At 37.1% G+C, this 24,013-nt stretch overlaps 1 protein-coding gene across 5 annotated transcripts in view; it reads left to right on the top strand.

The window, feature by feature from the left end:
- The window catches only part of PDE1A (phosphodiesterase 1A), a 154,234-nt gene that overhangs the window by 114,687 nt on the left and 15,534 nt on the right, over positions 1 to 24,013 (top strand). For all 5 annotated transcript variants that reach the window (XM_071811162.1, XM_065841391.2, XM_071811165.1 and 2 more), the window contains 7 exons: positions 2,353 to 2,453; positions 5,008 to 5,133; positions 11,081 to 11,182; positions 11,301 to 11,421; positions 15,252 to 15,333; positions 16,805 to 16,925; positions 18,952 to 19,136. In XM_071811162.1, coding sequence (XP_071667263.1) covers positions 2,353 to 2,453; positions 5,008 to 5,133; positions 11,081 to 11,182; positions 11,301 to 11,421; positions 15,252 to 15,333; positions 16,805 to 16,925; positions 18,952 to 19,136 — 838 coding nt within the window. The remainder of the gene's footprint in view (positions 1 to 2,352; positions 2,454 to 5,007; positions 5,134 to 11,080; positions 11,183 to 11,300; positions 11,422 to 15,251; positions 15,334 to 16,804; positions 16,926 to 18,951; positions 19,137 to 24,013) is intronic.

Raw genomic sequence — 24,013 nt, 5'->3', positions numbered from 1 at the left:
GGTTTTAGAAAATCGTTTTCACAATTCCTGTTGTCGAGGTCATACATTTTGTATCTTTTATAGGCACCCGGAAAACAGCCAAAAAAATTGGCTGTTCAGAGTTTATTTTTCTCCACAAGCCTTTGGAGAGATTCCACTGAAGAATAACATATATTCAGAGTTGCAGTTAAAGAAATAAAATTATCATTGTATTTTCCAAGAGCTACTCTCTATCTTAAGAAACAAGATCCAGCCACCTCAGATCAATGTGTTAGAAAGTTGGATATCACAGATGGCACACAATCTATTAACCTTCCCAAGAGATTAAATCCCAGATGATGCGATTTAAATATATTACTCAAGCTTGCATTTATGGAGTCTTCATCTTTATAAAGATTTTAGAATCCAAGTCCCAGGGAATATATCTTGAAAAGAACTTTTGAGTCATCGATCATCTTCCCACCATGCCTTTTCTCCTCCCACATACCTGTATTGCTCAAACTAAAGGAAAAAGTGTCTTTACCGTCAATAAGTGCACTGTGAGACTCCCTTTCTTACTCATTTTTTAATCCATCATTGTCTAAAAAATAGTTTGAACCAGAGCTCATGTGAAGTTGAAATGTATCCGTTTAATTATAAGCAATCTGTAACACCAGAAAACGTCTCTCAACAGAAGAGATCTTTTCCAATAGTTGTTACAACTGCATTGTATCTATCTTCCAGGAGGAAAGCAGCTTCCAGCTCTTCACAGTCTTGCAGACCTACAGATACCTGCTTTTCCTTCTCCCTTTGAGAAAAACACTTGTTAACTTTCTCCTCCTTCCTTAGAAATCCTTTAGCTAAAGTAGTTCTCCAATTCTCTAACTTCAATACTGATCTGAATTTTGACTGTACAGATATGGTCTCTAGAACACTTGCTCTCACATATAACTGTATGAAGTTTCTGTGTAGCCCATAGATACTGTTTACAAGGAATGCTCTTCTACTTATAAATGCATTGTCTAGCAACTGTTTTGGTGACTAAAAAAGCTGATCTTTGAAAAGGCATCCTATAGAAGTTTGTTTAGCTTTACTGACTAATAATTTCTGGGTTTCTAGTCTATTTGATATGTTGCAAACATTGTGAAAGCCAGGACTGGTCATGGTCTGGTTTCTTGTGACACACAGTATGATGAAGGTCATAGTTTCCAGTTTTAGAACTGCTCACAGTACATTCTCATTCCTCTGTTGTAGCGTTTTAAAATCTATACTGCTTCACTAGCAGCCAGTACTTGTTGTTCCTCAGCAGTCTTATTTTGTTGCTGAATGACCTATTTCATTATTCTTACGTTGCTTATGAATCTTGACTGTTTCCTTTCTTCTTCCTTGAAAGAAATATTGCTATTGGCAGCTTAATACTACGTCTGGCACCGTATACGCATTCATGCACATGTAGGTGCATATATGAGTCCATAAGGATGAGGTCATTCTTTGATCCTTTAGTACAGAATCTTACTTCTGCACTAAAAGTATCTGAAATATGTGTGGAAATTGTTGACTGGCATTTGACTTAATCAGTCCTGTGACTGCGGGGGTTAATTATCAAGTAATTTTTCTGCCCCCAGTTTTAGATGGAGTAAATTTTCTCCCTAAGGATGGTTTATTATTCAAGAAATAGGACTTGAAAGATAAAATAATAAATGTGATTTTACAAACTGAGCAACACAGAACAGCCTCAGTTAGTGAGAGGTATAAACGTGCACAGAACTCTAACATCTGAATTATTTTGTATCCATGACCTCTTTTACCTTTTGTTCTATGTAACTGTGTACTAGCTTTATGAACCCTTTTTTTGCATTAGTACAAAGTATGGTAAAATTTAGACCAGAAAAATCTCCCATGGGCCTAATTTTAGTGCTGCATACACCGATAAAATTGGTTATTGCTGATGTTCTACCTAGAAATTATTGTCAACTGTATAACATATCAGTCATTTAAAGAAAAAATATAACTTTAACTTCATATCAAGCTTTTAGATTAATATAGCAAAATTTGGCAAGTGCCATGTATGGGCTAGTAGTTTGGGTACTTCCTACTCAAAACAGCTATGAAGTATACCATATAGTTATCTTAATAACTTCTTGCATTCTTTTGAATGCCAATATTTACTTTGCTAGTGGCTATAAAGATGTTAACTTGGTCTCAGAGAATAAGTGCAAGGAGTTACTTTGTTGTATAATACTGAAATCTTAAGAGTATATAGTTACCTGGAATAAGACAAGGATAAATTTTACTTAAGTTGAAAGTAATACAAAACATTTTGAGTACTGTGGTGTTTAATATGAATTAGGCTGTTATAGAAAATATGACTAAGATTTCTTTTTAATTTACCAGCACTGGTTCACAGAACTGGAAATTTTAGCAATGATCTTTGCAGCTGCCATCCATGATTATGAACATACTGGGACCACGAACAATTTTCATATTCAGACAAGGTAAGTGAAGTGGCCCTTAAAGCATCATATCTGGACTTCGCTATTAATTGGTCTGAGCTGTTTCATACCTCTCACTGATACAGCCAGGAAGTAGCCAGTTCATTCCTGATTTTACTAATTGTTTCCTTGACGTCTGTACTGTTAATGGGACTTCTCACATGAACAAAGACAGTGTGGAAAAGTTAAGAGTTAGTGTTTGAAATCACAGACTCACAGAATGTTAGGGACTGGAAGGGACTTCGAAGGATCATCTAGTCCAATCACCCTGCCGGAGCAGGAACACCTAGATCAAGTTACATATTTTGGAGCTGATACGTCCAGAGGGACTTGGAAAGCCCATCCTCCCTCTATTTCCTTGCTTAAATTCTGATATTTTTGACTCAAAAGTTTCTCCTACAGTGTCCCCAGAAAAATGCCAATTTCAGCAAGGTGTCTGCACTTGTTTCAGGTGCTGCATTTTATTTCAACTTTTTTATTAAACTTACAGGGTCCTAGTACAGAGGGAGAAACCTTGAAGTACAGATTTAGAAATACCTACTACAAGTCCTCTCCTAGCATGTTTTGATGGCATCCAGAGTAGTTACAAAAAATAAATCTAGAAAGAAATCTGATTTGAGAGCAAGGCTGACTGTATTCTCATGCCGGTGCAGCGTGTCATCCCAGCCTTTGTTCCAGAACAACAGCATATACCTCTCTCTTAAAATATTTTCAGCTTATCAAAGAAAATCACTGGCCAATCCGTTACTGATGAATGATAGACCTGATACTTAGCCTAATACAAAGCATCTTATCGTTCTCTCACACTAGACTATACTTAGGTTTTAATATCTTCAGTTGAGAAGTCCACTTTACCCGCTCTTGAAAAAAACATTTCAGCAAAGTGTACTGACCTATTCTGACAAAAGAGCTCTGTGCTAGAAATACTACTACTTTGAACAAAAGCATACTTGCACTTGCCTATACAGATAATGTGTCCAACCATTACATTTAAATTAAATCCATAACATACCATTGCCCCAAGATGCACCCTTCAATAATGAACAAATTCTAGATCTGCAGCTGAAAGACTCAATTATTTTCTCCCTCAGCATAGTCTGGCTAAAAATAAACTTCAGTTGTTAGTTCCAAGTTTATATTACTTTTCTATTTTTGCCCTTAATGTTTTGCTCTGAAGTATTGCAAAAGTGGAAAATGAATCAAGCTGTTAGACTTTGACTTTTACTTGGGCATATTTGCAAGCAGGTGTTTGTTTTGTGATTGGAGCTCTTTCTTCCCTCCTAGTGGAACTTGGCCCTGATGTGGCACCCCAGGGCCATGAATCCAGGATTCTTTTGCCTGAGAAAAACTGATGAAATGGCTGTCATAGTCACAGCAAACCTTAGCACTGTTTAAAACTAGCCATAAGTACCTATGTGGGTTAAAGTGTGCTTTGAAGTCATGTGTGATTGGCAAATTATTTTAGTAGGGATATGGTTGCGAGCATATTCATTATTTAGGGAAGTTGTGGTTTGTTCCTCTAAATAAAATTTCCAATCCTATTTTAATTTTTTAGATTCCTGGTACCATAGTGTACACCTGACTGGTTACACTGAATATATATTATTGCTCAACAGAAGAAGAGGTTGAATTTATCTTATTAATATCATAGTAAGCTGCGCTGCTAAATCATCACACCTTTCTTCTGTTTCAGACTTTTCAGCTGACGAAATTGAAATACTGAGGAATAGTTTTGTCAGAACAGAAGTGTAGCAGAGAGGGACACCCAAGGTTGTTTAGCAAGTCAGATTGCTTCTTGGGGAAACAAATTATCCAAGAATTAATGAAGTTTAAAGCTAAATATGAGAAAGCCATACTATGGCAAAAGTTTTGAAAATCTATATGTAATTTTAGTATTGTAAGTCAGTCATTAATTAAGGGGGAAAGGATACTGTCGAGAGTGCTAACATTATCATAACAGTCTCGCTTTAGGAAACACTTGAATGCAATCAAATTTCAGCATAGCATCTCTTCCATTCCTTTGTTGTGAGGCTTGAGGTTTGGTTGTTTTTCTGAAAAAAGATGGCATCCATTTGAAACATATGAAATTGAAGTTTTAAAATGCTTTATGATTTACAACTCCTTCTGATTAAGAGTGACACAGACCAAAATGTGTCTCTCTCAGCAACTTCTAAAACTCATGCTATGTGTGGAGCCCCCTCTGTTGGTGAATGCATCGTGTTTTAAATGGTTATATCACCTAAGAATACCCTTGAGAAGCCTAATTAGAGCATTTCTCCCACTCTACGATCCTACCTACAGTAAAGAGCCTCAAAGATCTCACAAATTTTTGTCACAGTTATAGCATATAAATAAAACACTACATATTTAAAAATACTACTTTCCCACAAGCAGTATATGCAGTATATACTTTATACAAAACTTTGATACAAAAGGAAAGAATAAACATAGTTTGATATATATAGTCAATAGTTCTCATAGAGAATACACATTCCTACCTTCCCCTGTGCCATCATCAGGGTGCTACTTAAAATTCTGCCGTTTTTTTTAACACTAGGTCAGATGTTGCAATATTGTACAATGATCGTTCTGTTCTTGAAAATCATCATGTAAGTGCTGCTTATAGACTCATGCAAGAAGAAGAGATGAACATCCTGGCAAATTTAACCAAAGATGACTGGAGGTAAGACCTACTGTGACATTCAAACTTCATTCCAATATTTAAAAAATAATAAAAAACAACCGGCCTTCCCTGTGGAGTCTATTTTAAGAGCTGAAGTTACAGGAAGAAACTTTGGCGCTGGAAGGAGTGATGGACATTTACAGCTTAGGGAAGACTGCAGTGGTGTAAAGAAGTACTGTGTGGGAGGCTCCATAGAATTTTCCAAGTGAGGTTGTGCATTTATGAGGCATGGTGCTGGACTGTGTGAACAGTGCCTCAGGTGAGAGAGCTCATCAGGAAAACCTCAGTTCTGCCCCTGTCCAGCCAGGTTACCTTTATCTGTCAGTGGGTTAAAACCGTGGTGCAGAGTCACATGCTGCTGCCAGCTTGAGCACCACGGCCTCTGGGATTTCTGCTGTGTAACATAGCACAGCACAGTCACATCTTGGTAAAGCATTAAAAACTGAATTATCTGGAAAGTCCAAAAATAATAAAGGCCCAGAAGCACTACAGAAATCTCTTGTCTTTTCTTCTTCTTCTTCTTAATTTTTTTTTGTAATTCATTAAGAACATTTGACCAGCTGCAAGAATCAGGATCATAATTCATATGTCACAAGAACAAAATGAACAGGTGTTAGGGATAAGACTTTCTCCATTATTAAAAAGAGCATGTTATTTTTGTATACCTTTGATCAATACATATAACACTTAAAATAGAACTCTTCTGTGTGTTTCTGTAAACATAGCTATTATTCAGAGATCCTTTTAAAGAGGTGGACTGTGAGGCATGAGAGAGAGGTTCTGCTTACAGGAAAGTCTACCACTGTGGATCATGCCACCATGAATAATAAAGCTTTACTCTGCTTCATTTATATTTTCACAAAACTATACATTTATGAAGGAATATGTGGTGTCAGATCAAATTTTGATATGGTGTATATTTACAGAATAAGAACTGTTTTACATGGTAGTTTTGTGTTATTTGACTTAGCCACGTGATCAGAACACCTGTAACTAAAGCATTTATTCAATGTAGGTCTGCTGACCCTTTTGTTTTTCAATTAGTTATTTTTCTGTAGCTACTCTAAAACACTTAATATGAAAGTATTTCTAATTTTTTTATTTAATACAAAGTGAGAGTGGAAAAATATGCTTTTGCATTCTCATAAAAGATTCATTCTCTGAGAATACTGACTTAGATTTAGTTATCACAGAATTTTTGTTGTAAATTTAGTTTTGGAGAAAGATCTCTGGAAGTAATTGTAAACTTCTGCAATAATTGTCATATACAGCTATATTTTCATTGCCACCATGAGTCAGCCTTGCTCTGCTTGGAACTATTTTGGGCCTGATAGTTTTGGGGCTGATAGGTCTCTGTGAGCCTTTTTTTTTGCTTGTCCTAGTTATTGAGTGTGGAGAAAGTGATTGTGCCAGTAGACAGCCATCAGAGCCTGGTATTCTGTCTTTTAAAGCCATAATTGCAGAGAAGTAATGATTTCCTAATCTTCAAACTTATTGCCTAGAGTGTGGTTTTTTTTGAAGTCGTGGTGTTTCTTGTCGTGTCCTACTGGAGAATGCTTCCAGGTAGAAAGAGGCAGATCTTCAGCTGAATTTCAGCTCAGGACTGGACCAAGGGTGGCTTGAAGACACTTATGTGCTTCCTTAGTCCTGACTCCTTCATCAGTGGAGACCACCATAAATGAGTATAGTTTGGGAATCCCTGCAGCAACATGCAGCTGCTCCAGCTGACAGAAATCTGGCTGCCAGCTAGTACAGTGAATCCCAGTTGTTCGCTTTTGTTATGTCACTGGGGAAAACTGTGATAGGATGGAAACTCCTGTGAAGGAAAATATTTCCCAACGGAAAGAGGAGCCCATGGTTTCCAGCTGTGTGATGTTTATATATGTTGCTCTGGTGGACTGCAACAGAATGAAGGGAGGAGTGTGATAGAGTCTCTTCACATTTCTGAATCACACTCTTCTGTACACAGGTTGCTCAGTCTGGTCTCCCCACAGTTCTTTTTTTTATATATATTATGGACCCTTTGCTCTAACTTTTGTTGCATTTAATTTCTCCGTGGTTTCGGAACCCATGATAAACTACCATGTTCCTTTGGAAGCTGCTCAATCACAGACTAGGTGTGTTTGCACTTGCTTTTCCATTTCCTCTCACTGTAACCCGATTTGGATTTCCTGGAGGATCTTATTTTAGTTTTGTGAACTTTGTTTGTATACAGTGGTTGCACAGGTCCACAGTCCACTATTATATGCAGCCAGTTTGAAGTTGGTGGAATTTGGAAATCAGAGAAAGTAGAATTTGTGGTTTCTTGTTGAGGCCATTCAGTACAGTTTAGAAGAGATATATGAACTGACTAACAAGCAACTAAATTAGGACGCTCAGTTCCATGTTTTATCACTTAGCTAGGCAATTACAGTCTGTGCTTTCAAACAAAGCAGTAACTTCCAAAGTACCAGTCTGAGAACCTGTACAACCTGTCGAAGTTTGACAGTTAACTGAGAGGATCAGTCATGGAAATGATGGTTTCCTGGTATTTTTGCTAATATAAAAAAATTCCTGTTCTGTCATCAGATATTGTTGTTCATTGGTGCAATGACAGATCTGTTAGCCACTTAAAAGAAACTCTTCGATTTTCTAATTATTACTAGAGTGAACTTCTTGGTTCTGTACTGGAATTCATGCTGTTAGACTAACAGTTTTGAAATTTGCACTGAATCAAATTGGCAGCAAATTGAAATGATAATTTGTTCAACTTTTTAATGTACTTCCTGGCACTGATTATTTTCTTGACTAATGTCAGATCTGTTTTCTTGAGTTGTAGCAGTTCAACTAAAAAAAAAAATAAATAATACCCCTGCCTATTTAAACTGTGGTTCATCCAATTATTTCAGCAAGATGAAGCAAAATGACTGAGAATGACTTTATAGTATTACATTTTCTTTTCTATGTGTGAACATTAATAAGATAAATGCACTAATAAACTGTCACCTTCAATTAAGGTTAAAACATAGGGTTTGGGTCTGAGCAGGGAAACACTGCCAGCATTCTGATGAGGATGTCCTTTGTGGATAACACACGTGACATTCATAATCTTTTCTCACCCTTTTCTCAATTTTGAAAATATATTCCAGTCTTCCATATTGTCTTGTTTCTCTCACTTAGATTCCCTAATAAGCTAAAGAGGGATCACTTTTTGTCCCCCTTTCTCCTTTGATTTACCAGGCTTTTCATGTTCTAGCATCCCGTGTGTTACATCAACTGCTATGGGTGGTCAGGTGTTACTAATGTCTCAAATGATTCCAGTTGTAAGGCAAATGTTGATATGTTACCTGATTATATACAAAAGACTAAAAACCAATATGCATTATATACAATGCATAGTGAGCAGATTTTCTTTCACAACTTCCTTTGGAAGTCTTCTGTCTGAGGAAAGCAGGATTGCTATAATTTGCAAGATGAATATTATGTCTTCAGTTCCCAACTTGCTCTTGCTCATCTTAGCTTGTTCCTTCATTTTTTCATTAGTTTCCTGCTGGCTAAATGTCTTTGTCATGGACAAATACAGGTAAAGCTTGTTTCTGTTTAGTGGTTGACTACTTTTCTGAGAAATTAATGTGTCACTCCTTATCTCTTGTTTATTACAGCACTATTAATGTAATTTCTTCACATCATCTTGCAACTTTTTTTTACAGTATCCTATCCATAGGACGTATCGATATAGGAGGGTTGAGAAAGGATGACAGCACATGGAATGACAGTTTGCTTCAGAAAAGTGGAGATTACATACTCAAAACCAGTAATCTTCCAATTGTGGATCTCAAAAATCCGCTTGTATACTGTTAACTGCTTCCTGTCATGGAACTAAGGTGGCAGTGCCTGTAAACCTTTTTGCTGTGGAATCATGAGCGGTGCTGACTGTATTGTCCTGATGCCTGTAGCTGTGGACTGCTTAATGAAGTGGGCAGAGATTCTTGTCCCAAGTTACTTGTGGGACCAGCTGAGGTCTCCTTCAATATGGAAGTTGAGAGGGTCTTTTTTCCCTGGGAAATGTTTTGAGAATGGTTGAAGTCCAAGAATAATCTTCTGTACAATGATAGTAGACTAAGCATTCATAGATTTCATAAAGCTTTACTTAATATTTCGTCAGTTCTGAATTTTCCATCTCTCTGTTGATGATGGATGGGGATGCATGCAGGGAACAACCACAGGCCATAGGTGGAGAGCCTCTCCTTTGCTGTTAAGCAGCTTTTTTTGTGGCCTGAAATCTTTAAAAGTGTGTGAGGAGGACAGTGTTTGATCCTTGTTCAGGTGAGGAGGTTAGAATTAGGATTTGTCTCCTGTCATCACAGTGTGAATCTACTGGAAGCAGAATTTTGCTTTTCTGTGTGTTTTTGTAATAGAAGGGGGCTTATTTCTGATTACTCTTAAAAGTTCAGACATGAAAAGTTCCTAGGAAAATCTCCCATAGAAAGGGAAAGTGATAATTATTTCAGTCTTACAAACAACAAGGTTTAACAATGCAAAGCCCTCAGTTTTCATGTAGTGTTAGCTGTTTTTTTTCTTCTTTTTCTTTTTCTTTTTCTTTTTTTTTTTTTTTAATGTGTTTGACTGTGTTTGAAGGGTACAGTTTCAAAGCAATGTGGAGGAGGAACAGTTGGGATGCAAATTAATTAGTATCTTATTATAAGGTCAGATAAGGTAAGGCATTTTCTAAACACAAGTTGCTATGGCTGCGTATTTTTGAGTAGAAGTAAGAAGACTGAGTCTTTATCCAGTTACATCAAAGCAAATCAGGGATAAATACACAAAAATCAATGAGGAGTATCAGCTTAAATGTGTAAGTATTTTGGCTCAAAAGCAGTCTTGATAGTTTTTATAACAAACTATTCTAACAGTCTTAAAGAAAACTGCAATTTACCTCTTAAAAACATAGTCCTTTTAAAAAAATGCATTAAGTAAATCAAAGATATGAATACAACATGAAAGATCAGTGAAAATGAATAAAGTGGGATTCTACTGTTGTAGCTGATACTTGGACATCCTTAAGATTCAGAGTGTGCTCATGAAGATATATGCTATGTAGTCGAAGATTTATTGTGGTGAATTGTCCCCAATATAAATAAAAGCAATACTCTAGCACATAAATCCTCCTAGACCATTTAAAAGTATGTAAATAAAGACTCAGGAGACTGCTACATTGTCTATATACAGTCCTTCTACACTGAGGAAACAGAATTTTCCAGATCAGTAATTATTGCTGACAAAATTAATGTACTTTCATATACAATGAGAATTAATATGCTGTCTTACATGATTCATGTTTTACTCTTTGCCTGTTCACTTAAGAGAAAGCTGATGGACAAGCCAAGACCTCTGACCATAATATCAAGATATAGATAAACTATAAATCCTGAACTTGTTCTGAATCATGAAATAGGAATTTTTGACATGAAGGGCGGTTTGCGATAGTGTAAATGTATTGGCATAATGTTGATAGCGTTTCAGATGTAATACCTCTTGCTCTTCTGGGTGTTTCCACAGCCTTCTTCCTAGGTTTAGTGTTATGCCTGATCTGCACTAATATGAGGGTGGTAAGCACAGAGACCGACTGGTTTTTTGAATGCTCTACTGGCGGAAAAATAAGGAAAGGCTCATAAAGGGTGAACAGAACTGCATGTGATTTTAGTTTATACACTTGAAAAGAGGAATTACCAAACAGTGTGACTCTGAAATAATTATTGCTGAGTGCATTTTTTGAAGTACATTGCTTTCACAGAATCCCTTTAGGATACAATGTTCCAGTTGTTAATAACTTATTTAAATGCTTTTAAAAACATAATAAAACCCATGATGTCTAAAAGGTTATAAATTGACAAGCACTACTTAAACAATGTACCATACATAGAATAAATGCATTCTAATCAGTCATTTTGCTTTTAATTATTCTTAGGGAGTTGCGTAGCTTGGTCATTGAGATGGTCTTGTCTACAGATATGTCGGGTCATTTTCAACAGATTAAAACTATGCGACATACTCTACAGCAGACAGAGGGGTAGGTTATTTTCCATTCTATTCATCATCTATAGTCTTTCAATGAGTTCATGTACAAGAAAAAATTTAAATAGTTGCCTTTGTTTTGAGATAATTGGAGCATGTCCTTGAATTGACAGGGTAGACAAAGCCAAAGCCATGTCTTTGATTCTACATGCAGCAGACATAAGCCATCCAGCAAAATCCTGGGAGCTGCACTACCGGTGGACGATGGCACTGATGGAAGAATTTTTTCGACAGGTGCCATTTTTAAAATCTTTTAAGAAATCTAGTTCCATAAGCAATAGTTACACAATTAAATCTTTCATAAATCTACCAGCAAGGATGCTGTTGGCTGTGATTGACAAGCATTGTTAGTAGTATATATTCTTTACTCTTCAACCATACCGCTGACATTAATTCAACTTTTATGTGCATGAATAAGATGAAATTGTTATAGCTCTATATCTATTTCAGCTGATACCAGGATTCTGAGTGTTGTAGCATTTTTTTCTTTCAATGATAATATAACTTGTCAAGCTGTTTTCATTCTGTAGAGAGAGATTTATATATGCTTCAAGCTAAAAAGTAGCACCAGCAGAGTAGTATGAGGGACTTCAAAATAGGAAGAACTCATGTTCAGCAATAAGGCAAACAGTTGTCTCCATTTCACATTTCAGAAAGCCCTCATATTTCTTTTCCTTGCCAGTGCTTGCCATGTATATGCCCCATAGATCTGAAGGTTTTGCTTTCTTAACAGCCTGACCCAAAGCCAGAGGTTAGACAGAATCATCCTGTTAACACTATGGCCATATGTCCTAAAACAAAAATGAAGACGCACCTTTGTGAAAGTTTTTTTTCATATTTGTAAGATATTGAATTCAAAGAGAAAGCCCACTAGGTGCTGGTGTCACTTCTGCCATTTTTTTTACTCGCCTCAGCAGGTGCAAAATCCGATTTCTCCCAAGGGAGAATAATCTCCCTGCAACGAATATTTGTGACCGTGCACATTTTTAACATAACGGTTACTGAAGTACAAATGATAACCAAAATCAAGTTTAGGTATTACACTGTTTCTACAGCTATGCACAGGTTTTAAAAATGGTTAACCCAGATAACAGAACAGTGTATGTCTTGTTCATCTTGATTTTCATTATTTTGCTATATGATGACATTTTCAAATCCAGTGGGTCACACTGGAAAAGGGTCGGAGAATAAAAATGTCAGTATGTTAAACCATGCGGTTGTTAGGCCCATCTGCTCTAGAAGGTTCTTGCTCAGTTCCTAGAAGTTCTTTATATCAATTCACAATATGGAAACAGACTGGAGAACTGTTGCCTTAATCTAAATAATGAATGGACTAAGTTTTGTGGAAATATTGAATAGACTCACGAATTTGTATCTGCTTCTGTAAATAGAAATTATTAGGATTTTGTACTTAAGAGGAAAAAGGAGGAGCAGATTACTCCAGATATATATTACTTGAAAAAGTCAGAAATTACCAACTGTGAAAACATTTTAGACACAGAGGGACAGAGGCAGAGCCCCTGGGACAGTGAGGCAATGTGTACAGTCAAGTGCATGTAGCATTAGCAATGAACAGTCCCACATTTGTTGAGTACATAGGATCAGCTAACGTTTTAGTTATTCCTTTATCCTTTCATTAGAAGAAGTAACCGGATCCCAAATAAGGTGCTCAAAGACTTGAGAAGGCATTTAACAATAGGATCAAATCACCATGTATGTATTTCTGCAACTCAGCAGTAAATCACGTGAAAGTATCTCAGGCTGTAGAGGAGTGTGCAAGGAACCGAATCTCTGTTTATGCATACTACTAAGAACAGTCTGTATGGAATAGTTCCAACACATTTGAAGTGTGATGAAGTAACTGTACATATATAAATGTACTGAGCAGGGCAGACACAGTAGGTCTCTTGCTTCCTAGATGCACTGTTTTGGTTGTGCATCCTCTGGTCTGTTGATCAGAGTGTGTGTGGTGGAAATCTCTGGGATTTCCAAATCTATGTTAGCCAACATGAAGCAGTTCAGATGCATACAAACCCCACTAATTCCTCCTCTACTTTAAAAATAGTAATTCAACTGTTTCTACTTCCGTAGATGAAAAAGCAGCAGAGCCTGAAACTGCTGATCCAAAACCAATACTTTAACAGGCATCTTTCAGAGTAAGCAAGTACCAGCAGAACATGAACATTCACCTACACAAAAAACTTCGTTAACTGCAGCTAATGGTTAAAATACGTGCCAGTGTTAACTTCAGGGGAAAAGCCAAACAATGCTTTGAGTTTAAAAGCAACAATTATAGGATGTGTGTTATAATACCAAGGAAAATCTGAGGTACTTATTTAAAATAAAAATACACTCACCGATCGCAAAACCTTAAAAATAAAGAAGTACATAGTTCAAGTCACTCAAACAAGTATTGGAGCTCCTACAGCATTCTACTCTCATTCTGAATAGGTCCAAAAGCACAAAAAAATGAATTGTCCAGTGAGTTCAGCACCTGGGCAAAGAGGTTTTTTTACTGTTTTGAGATTTGTATTGATTTTAAATCTTTAGAATTATTTATGATAAATTTAACTGTAAATTCTGTGTCTATTATTACAATTTACAATAGACTTAGTCTTATATGACATTTAAGTATTAATTATGTATTGTATTACTTATGTATTAATTGCAAAATAATTCATAATTGGCTTAAAGACCTACTTGAAAACATTAAAAAAATTCAAGCAAATTCTTTGCTAGTGTGCAATTTTATCATTTTTAATACCTAGTTAATAGAAGACTGCAAAATTAATATTTCTTTAGAAATCCTGTATTCAACAATGGTTGAAATTGTTAGAACTACCCCAGTTTATATTATCTCACAATCTGGCTTCAGCATTTACCTGGAGGCACCACTAACACTGCTCCTAGTAGGACATGTTCATGTGTTCTTTTACATGCTGCACACAAATTACGAACCCTTAGGCATAGAATTTAAAGGCCACAGTGATGAAACTCTCCACTTCTACATGAAACACAATCTGCAAGCTATATCTATTCCTGTGGCTGAAATGGTTTTATTGGTATTACAGTTCTAAACTTTTCACAAATCTAGTTCAATGATATATGATAAAAAGTCTAAGGAAGGTCAATACTGTCCCCTTTGTCCATCAGCCTCTGATGAGATCTTTGGGAAAATAGTATGTTCATGTACTGCTCCCCACTGATATCCATGAATAATGTAATACGTTGAGTCATTTTACTTGAAAGACTAACTTTTCTTATATCTAGAATGTCAGTGCATCTAGGGGCCAAGTTTGACCAGCAACACAAATTATAACCTCCTTTGAAAGATGTCTCTTCAGGGTTTTTTGTGCCACTAGACTTTCTTTTTGAGCTATGTCAAGTCAGTTGGTCTATCATGCTGAAAATGGAGATAATGGCCCCCTGTCTGTCAAAACTGTTATGACAAAAAATGCCTCTTTTAATGTGTTAGGTGTTGAACTATTTTCAGAATTAGTTGTACAAATTTGTAATGAAATTGAGCTTCTGCTTTTTTATGGCTACACTAGCAGAGAGATATGCCTGCTAGTGAGAATCAGTTCAGGTCAGATCTTGCCCTTGACCTGTGTAAATCCACTGAAGGACTCTTACATGTTGGATAAACAAATGTGATAGAAGGAAACAATTAGCATTTGCCATGCTATTGCAAACATGTCTAAATATCTTCAATCCCATTACATCTGGGATCAGCAGAACTCAACTGTGAATACTGGAGGATTTCATACATGTTAAATCTCATTGGCAGATGCCTTGCTCTTGAGGAGAACTTGCTTGCAATAAGTTCCTTTATATAAAAATTGTCAAATGTAAGTTAGAATTTTGACTTTCATTTTTCCCTAAAATTTGAAGATCAATAATGAGGTGGGTGTTTTTGTTTGTTTTCCTCCTGTGGCTTGTTTTTGTTTAAGAATATAAGTGAACAAATTAATCAGTTGAATAAATATTAAGAGTGTTCAGATTCCTTTGTCTTTCTGTCTCTCTATTAAATATGTGCTTATAATATTGAATGTTGTTGTTTGCAGGGAGACAAGGAGGCTGCTTTAGGTCTTCAGTTTTCCCCACTCTGTGACCGCAAGTCTACTTTGGTAGCTCAGTCCCAAATAGGTAATGTCAAGTTGTGGGTTTGGTTTTTTTTGGTATATGTAGGAACATGTAAAATCATGTGGACATTTCTTATACCCATTTTGAATTTTAGATGTTCCAAATACCATCATGTAGAAGGCATTTCTTTGCACCTATCTGTTCACACAACTCCTATGCTCTTACAGCAGAAATGCTGGTCTCAAAAGAACATGAAGTAATTTCAGCATATGTGGTGCCAAGGAGGGACAGGAGAGGGATTAACCAAAGTTAACTTTTACTATACACGCTTCAGAATTTGGTAGATCATGTCTTCAGACAGATTGACTCTTGGTCAAGAAGTCACAGGTCTGTCTCTACCACAATCTGAAAGCCTTGTATCGTTTTGTAGATGCATCTCAAAGCTAATTCATACATCAGATCTCTGGACTATGGAGACCGTCAGTGTGGCAGGGTCAAACTACACAGGGTCAAGCCTCCTTGTGTTGACAAGGACCACTGCATTCTCTTCCTGTCAACTCTAATTGCATTTTGGTCAACTGCAGCCAAACTTTATCTTTCTGCTTTCAGAAATGTGGGTGTAAGTTCTCTCTGTCCCTGTTTCCATCAGCAGAAATAAGGAAATAAAACTATGTGAGTGAACATAATACTCAGTGAGAGATTCTATAGCTGACTGTGTTATCCTTGAACTGAAGCATGTCTCCCTGTCTGATCTTGTCACTGAAAATGTCCTTTATTCCATTTTACTGGGACTGGAAAGGCAGTGTGCTTGAGTATCACACCTACTGCAGGAGGGAAACTGGATCCTAGGCTGAAGCACTGTTGCTCACCTCTGTGCTGTGTTGCATGGTTAGAGCATGAAGACATCTGGAAATCCATTGCTAGCTCATGTTTTAGCATTTTTTTTTCCCTGTTAAGTGCTCAGCAGGGAATAATGCTTCATTCTTTCACTGTGTCATTCCATACCTTGATGAGCACTTTAAAATGTAAAAGGCATTGTTCAGAGCTGACATCTCCGAACTGTGGGATGAATGCTGTCTCCTAAGGATATTACTTGCTCTCTTCACTGATTTGACAGAACACTCCTACGCAACGTGAAATAACACTTTACCTCCACAGAATAATAAACAGCATTTTGAAATATTAACTCCTTTGCAAGAAGATCTGAATGGTAGAAGAGACAGCATGACTTCTAGCCCCTTGGCTTCCCTTCTGTTCAATAATTAATATTAATTTCAAATGGAAGGTGTGTTCTGCAGTGCATAAAATTTACAAGAAAAAGCAATGAAAAGCTATAATTATTAATATCTGGTTATATCTATAAAGCTTCAGGTGTTTCTGTTTCCAGTTGTGCTTTTTTTTTTCTCAAGATTATACTAGTGGTATCGAGTATATTGAGTCAGGACTACAATCAGAAAATCAGCCTGATATCTAGTATTTAGATTTGAGAGCTGTGGAAATGGAAAACCTGATTTTCTCTCTTTTTCTTCTTTAGGTTTCATTGATTTCATAGTAGAACCAACATTTTCTCTTCTTACGGACTCAATGGAGAAAATTGTTATGCCTCTTATAGAGGAAGCATCAAAATCTGAGAGTCCTGCATTTGGGACATCCAGGTATGAATACACTGTTTAGTTATTGAACTAACATAAACTAACATAATGGTGTCATTCTTTGAATTATCACAATTGTTTTAGCGGTTGAAAAAGTAACAGAAATAGCTGTGTGGTATTGCCACCATGTGGTGCTGTGTTGTATTTGCAATAAGCTGTTACTCCAATGACTGTGAACCATCGTGCACATAAAAAGTCAAAACCACAGTAACGAGTAGAATACACACATATGAAATATAAAGTTGATTTTCTACAGCATATCTAATAACATTTTTTTTCCTTTGTCTATAATATTTTCAATAGATTATTGAGGTACCTACTTCTCTTGATCTATTTTCAGTATAATTTTAATTGACAGTACCAAAAGTTATTCTTTCTTTCTGAGAGACAATTGGAAGTGGAGATGGTGAAGGTGGTTTCAGTTTTTTTTTTCTCTTTTTTATAGTTCTGTCGGTCACTTTCCTTCTTCGCCTTTCCATTTTAATAATATGAGATGCAACAACAGTTTACCCATCCAGCTCTTGTTTTTTGCTTCATAGAAGTTGTCTATAAAACAAACGTCCTATGACAGACAGTGTTATCTGAGTGAGTCTATGCTGAAAGCATTGCTCAATAATAAGATGCTGCTTTTACAGATATTACCTCTGTTACCACTTTAAAAAAAAAATTAAAATTGTAATTTGAGTTTTCACTGAGGCTACTAATATGATAATTCTGCAGGGCATTTTTTCATTTGCTCTGCATTAGTTAGATTTTAATAGCAAAAGGATAACTATAATTCTTTCTGATAGTGAGTTTACATGTATTTTGGTTAATAGAGGTAAGAAGAAATTACTAGAAGTATGTATTTAGGATAGTGTTCTTAGTGTTTTGTGGAACAGTGCTAAACTAAGGCATTATTGATAACAAACTTGCTTACCTACTCCTTCACAAACGAGTGATTAGCAGCTGCAAAAGATTAGTAGCTCTAGGCTTCATTTTTGTCTGATGTTCACAGCTGAGTGTTAGATGAATGGAAGTTTGTGATCCAGCAAAGCTTCCTCATGTGGGGTAGAGGATAAAGGCATTTTTTCTTAGTATAGAATCAAAAGCTACACTTAGGAAGAGACTGGAGAGCCCATAGTATGATACAGAAATGTCTGAACCAGCAGAGTTGCACTGACACTACTGGATTGGACGCCAAGAGTGTATGGAGCACCCAGAGACTGCAGTTAACTCTTCTTATGCAGTTCTCACTGATAAGTTCACTCCAACTCTATTTTCTGATTAATGGAAATTCATTTGTATGCATATGAACATCTGTCTGCGGTACCAATGAGATAAACTATGCAGCATAATTGAGTAAACAAAACCTGCTATGATGTGATCACTTCTACAAGGCTAGAAATAGGTCTGAATTTTTAATCCTAAGGAAAAAAGAGAGTTAATAATTTTTCCTCCACCTCTACATGTATCTGCATATCCAAATACAAATAATCAATTTGACTTCTACCTTCCCTTTAATGTCAGGTAGCTGCAGTACCTCTTAAGTGGTTTTTAAAGCCTCTGTATTAAATTCTGCTTTGACTATGCTTGAAGGTATGTACCTCAAAGAGAATTTTCAACAGAAGCTAAACCTACTTACATGTCATATACTTTCGTGTTTTGCTTTTTTTAAATGGGTCAACAAATAACAGTCAGATATGTTTCCTGTGAGCCCCAAAGACACCATTCACAGTTCAAAAACACAGCTAAGAGGCTGCTCCAAAATGGCTACATAAACATTCTTTCAAGAACTAACTTACAAGTAATGTATTTTCAGCTGTCACATTTTTGTTCAAGAATTCCTTGGAAAAAGGTCAGTAAGAATTGGTCCCATGTTACAGCTTTATGAGTTGAAGAAATGTCTTGTATCTTAGACACCCTTTGGTGAAAATATTATTTGAGTTAGTGATTGCATGTACATTCTAAGAAATTTGATTCAAATTAACTGTGTATTATTAAAATTGCCCAACTGTGTTCACAATTTAGGTTTTTTTCCCTTCTGCAGCCAAAATAGTTTGGGAGCAGTGAGCAATGCTGAAGCACAAAGACGACCCAATTTTAAAAGTACAACTGATGGAGTGGCTCACACCGAAAATTCTCTAGCAACTGTAGACCTAAAAAGCTTTAAGGACAACTTGATGAAGATCATTCAAGCAAACAAAGAAAGATGGAAAGAATTAGCAGTAGAAGGTAAGATATACTAAGGTGAAATATTTTTGTTGGTTACTCTCTCACATCTCCCCTACTTTAATTTTTTAAATTTCTTCCAACCTATAAAAGTATGTAGTTGTCTTGTACTCATATCTTTTATGTCATAATGTTGGTTTAGATGGTGCTGTTTTGCTCTCCCTGGAGGTAAAAAGAGATGTAGGTGGTCAGGGGATGAGAGCAAATTTTACAGCCTGTGCAATAAGGCCCTGTGCTGCTCTGCTTATCTCTAGAAGTCTGATTTAGAAATGTACATTCTTGCACATTTAATCATAACTGATACTGTCATTTGCTTTAAATGCCAAAATCAACAATTCAAAGTAGTATGTGCTCCCACATTTCTTAAGAAATGTAAAAGTTGTACTTTGCTATTATAAATGCTATTTTTTCCCCACTGTATGGTACAAAATTCAGTATTGCAGCCTTCTTGGGACCATTCTGTAGGCAATTATTTAAATGACTCCACAGATATAAAGTTTTGGGCTATCACAGCATTTATTAGACCCAAACAAGGCAAAAAGTGACTCTTCATTTGCTGATAGATAGTTAATAAAGCCAAACCTGCATCAACTATCTTAGTTCATATGCCATATTTGAAAATTGTCTGAGGTTACAATTATCTGAGTGAAATGACTTGTGAAAATTGTTGAGCACATATTATAACCTTGATCCAGGTTAAGTGAATGCCGTTTGGGAATATTTTGTCCACAGTCTGTGCTGTTTCCAAGTAAACACCTGGAGTATTTCAGTATGTTGTTTCACTGCTGGAACTGATCTTGCTGCACATGACCTGATACTGACTGCAGGGAATGATAGCCTGGAACCCAGTGCCAGCCTTGTCTTTCATTCCATCATCCAAAGCATCTTTTTCTCAAAAAGGTGTCAGAAGAGACAGAAAAACACTACTGAACAGTGCTACAATCTCATTTAGTGCTAAATCGCGAATGAATATTCTCATTAGGTGAATGTTAAGAACAAGTTTCTACAATCTGTTGTGACAATGACTTGAGAGTTAGGTAGAAGGGGCAACCAAGGAATAGATTTAACTAACATTGTGTCTTCTTCATGGGCAGCTTCATAGGATCAATTGCCTCTTTTGGTATTGTCCAACTAATAATGACTTGTTGAAAGGACAAAACTGCTAATTTGCAAATATCAGTAGTAACAGGAGATCATCAGGGTGCCCAAGACCACTTAGCTACAGCCTGCACAAATCAAGCAACCCTACATACAGAGTCCTTCAATATGGAAGAATGGAGAACCTGCTATCTGGAAGTTTGCCATTTCCAGTTACATCTGACCAGTTTGACTTTGCAACATCAGCTTTTTGATATATTGTTTTGGAGGTGTGCAGTGCATTTCCTTTTCATTTCCAGTGCTTTGTAGTGCTCTATATATTACCGATAGATTTAGCCCAGTTGTACTGGGCTGTTGACAGCCACTGAAAACACAGTGCTCCTCACAGCAAGAGATCTAAGAATTGTTTCTCTATACAGTCAATATTAATGTGAGGCCCAGCAAGACCTAGGAAATGCTGGACATGCTTTGTACTGTGAAAAACAGAGCTATTAATGTTCAAGACTCCATGAACTTTGTTGAGATGGTAGTGGTCCATATTCTTTTCTTCCATGCCCTTCTTTTCTTCCATCAACTTGGCTAGTGAAGTATGTCTATGTATTTCCGGAACAGAGTTATGGAATTACAGTAGAATATAAATTAAGAAAACTGATGGGTAAGTGGAAACAGCTGGTGCTGAGGCCAGAACTTGATGAAGATATGTGCTTTGTGTGGTTGTGGGTGAAACTATTTTGCAAAATCTCTGTGAGAGCAAGGAAGAAATTTCTAGAAAACTGTCTACTTGCAGCAGTATCTCCAGTTCACTGGAACATGGCATGGAGAACTTCAGGGTGCCTGGTTGGAATCTAGAGGCACCTTGTGAATACTGCAGGTACTTTTGAATACAGATTTATATTTTGTTAGTACACAGAGAGTAAGGTCTTTTAATAAAAACCATGGGGGCATTATATAGGTTCTGTGAAAATTAAGATGTTTTCCATTCACTTTTTGCATGTGGGCAGTAAGGACTGCTGGAAAAGAGGCTTTCACTAGGTGAATGTGGCCCTTTATAGAGTGCTGTGTGAGGTAGCACTTATATTCCTTGTCACATAAAGGGAGAAGAAATCTTCCCCAATTGGCCCATATCAGCAGGATATGCGCTCTGAAGCTGCACCCTGCAAAGGCTGAAAATCCTTAAACATACTGTGCAAAATTAACATCTAGTAAAGAATGAAGAATATTGAAATATGTCCCTTTTCCACTTGGAATTCCTTTCAGACTGCACTCAAGTTTGACTAAGCTTGTACGTGAATAACCTGAGACCTTGAACATCAGATAACTTGTTCCATCCTGTCTGGATCTCATGTTACCTTCTCTGGCCCTGTTGCTTGGTGAAAAGTCATTAGATTGCTCTGGACATACACGTGAAGTTGTGTTTTATTCATACCTTAGCAGGGGCACAAACTGAGGGAAGAAATACCAGTTGTAAATCACTGCTAGGTGAAAGGAGCTTTGTTATTGCTATCATTATTCCTAGCTGGGTAATTTATGACAAACCACAAAGAGCTGAGTGCACGGAGAAGGCCATGTGTTTGAGGGCAGTGTGCCATGGTAGTAACCAGGCTGGCTGTTAGCGTAGATCTCCAAACACTTCCTGAGCTGACTATGACAAACAGTACTTGTTGTTAAAAGAACCATCTGTGTTCTTGTCAGTGGGTTCTGCAGACACTAGTCATTGTTCCCAGATTAGTTCACAGGAGCAAGAGAAATTGTCTCTATAAATGTAGTAATACAGATGCACAGGCAATATAGAAAAGGAACTAGTGTCAACACATATAATATCCTGAGCGCAACTTGAGCTTGTTCCTGTTTCTCACCTTTTCAGGATAGGGCTGCCCATGTAGCCCTGGTTGGCAGACAGTTCAGCCAGAGGTGAGTGAGGGCTGAGAAAGCTGGAAGATGCTCTGACTCCTGTGCCCAGACAGGCCAGAGCAGGAGATCAAGACAAACAGTGCTGCTTTCCTGGAGGTGTGGCAGGCCCAGGTGCTGGTGCTGCCCCTTCCTGGAGAGAGTTGCTGCTGAGACCTGATTCAGAGCAAGCAGCTTGTTCAAGGAGCAATGTGCTTTGTTTTCGAAAGGCCTGTGTTAGTAAGGAAAGCGTTTATCTACCTAGGCAGCAGTTTCCAAGTTTCCTTAACAGAAGGCTCACTAAATGGCTCCATTTTGCTAAAAAGCCTGTGTCTTATATAATTGATGCAGAGGAGCTCAGTGCTTAATAGCCTAAGGGTCCTCAACCTTTTACCACTGGAGAATTAGAGAAATGTTTCTCAGGCCTTTCAGGGAATGCAGTTAACAGGGAATTACCATAATGATCAAACATCTGGGATTCTAATTTGAAAGCCTTGATGTTTAATTAATATTCCAAACCCCTAATCACCAGATAATCCGTCTTTGTTCAACTCAACACAGTGATAAAGAGGCCATTCCATCCTGTGCTATTTTCAACACATAGTGGCAATGGCTGCTGCTTTTTCCAATTGTGGTACTTGTAGCAAACAGACAGTAAAGATGCTCAAATGAGTCTGAGAGGTTGTTTCGTTGGAGAAAATGTTTGCTAAATGGATTTTAAGGTCTGGAAGTTATTGTCTACTGAGAAAACTGTAAGAAACACATGACTGTTGGGAAAGATTTAAATATTGTGTAAGATCCTGCATGATGCGGTTCTTAGAACAGAAAAATTGTAACAATGATTTAATATTCAAAAAATACAATGCTTATTCCTTATCCCCACAATGCTTATTCCTTCAAGCTTATTTTTTTCAAATGTTCAAAAGGTTTACTAGTCAAGTTGGTCAGTGGTTGGCAAACTCAGGTACTCAACAGAGTAAAAGGGTATGGACTAGTAATCGTGATTACCATCTGTTCAGTAGATATCATTCTAAATAAAGTTACAGGGATAAATAAGTATTATTATTATCTTAACTTTACAGCTGAGCAAAAAGAGTCACAGACAGCTTAGGACACCTCAGGTCATATGATAACATGAAGGACTGCAGAATACAGTGTCCAGATGCCAATCCAATGGGCCCACCACTGACCCGTGCTCATCTTCAGGATAATACAATAGCAGTTACTTGTTGCTCCCATTTTATGCTTCTGTAACTCTTCAGAAGAATTAACTGTTACAGGACCCGAATGAAGGTTGCATTATTTGTGTGGAAAGTGATCAGTGACAAACCTTGTCCTGGACACCTTCAGGCAGTGCACTGTGCTGCACGGCTCAAAGGTCTATGGGTCTAAAGGGTGACTGGACGGATCAGAATGGGATAAAAAAATGAGGCTAAATGGGGCTCTTGCACTGTCCCATGCTTAATTTTGACAGTAACAATATGGAAAAATGATAACTACTGCATCTTTGGAGTAGAGATCAGTAGGTTTTTTTTTCCTTCTCACCCCCCCACCATGGGCAGCAACTTTGAATAACAAATATATTTTCTGAAAGACCTCTGGATGGTATCTGCAGGCCCTCCTCAGGCACTTTCAGTCCAGCATACTTCCAGTCACAGAAACCACAGGGTTCTGCTCCATTTTGTCTGAAAGATTTTCTCTGCAGGCTCACTAATAAGAAGGGAATAACAGCTACTGAAATGTGAAAATCTGTGATGATCTGATAGTTACTGTGATTTAGCAGCCACTAAGAAGGACGGGTGGTGGGAGGACGTGTGTGACAGTCATGGAAACCAACTGACAGTTTGACACATGAAATCTACCTTAATGGACTGTTTTAATCTGTTGGAGAAAAA

Source organism: Patagioenas fasciata, chromosome 7, assembly GCF_037038585.1.
Source record: "Patagioenas fasciata isolate bPatFas1 chromosome 7, bPatFas1.hap1, whole genome shotgun sequence".
NCBI lineage: Eukaryota > Metazoa > Chordata > Aves > Columbiformes > Columbidae > Patagioenas > Patagioenas fasciata.
This window is presented reverse-complemented; position numbering and strand designations above follow the sequence as displayed.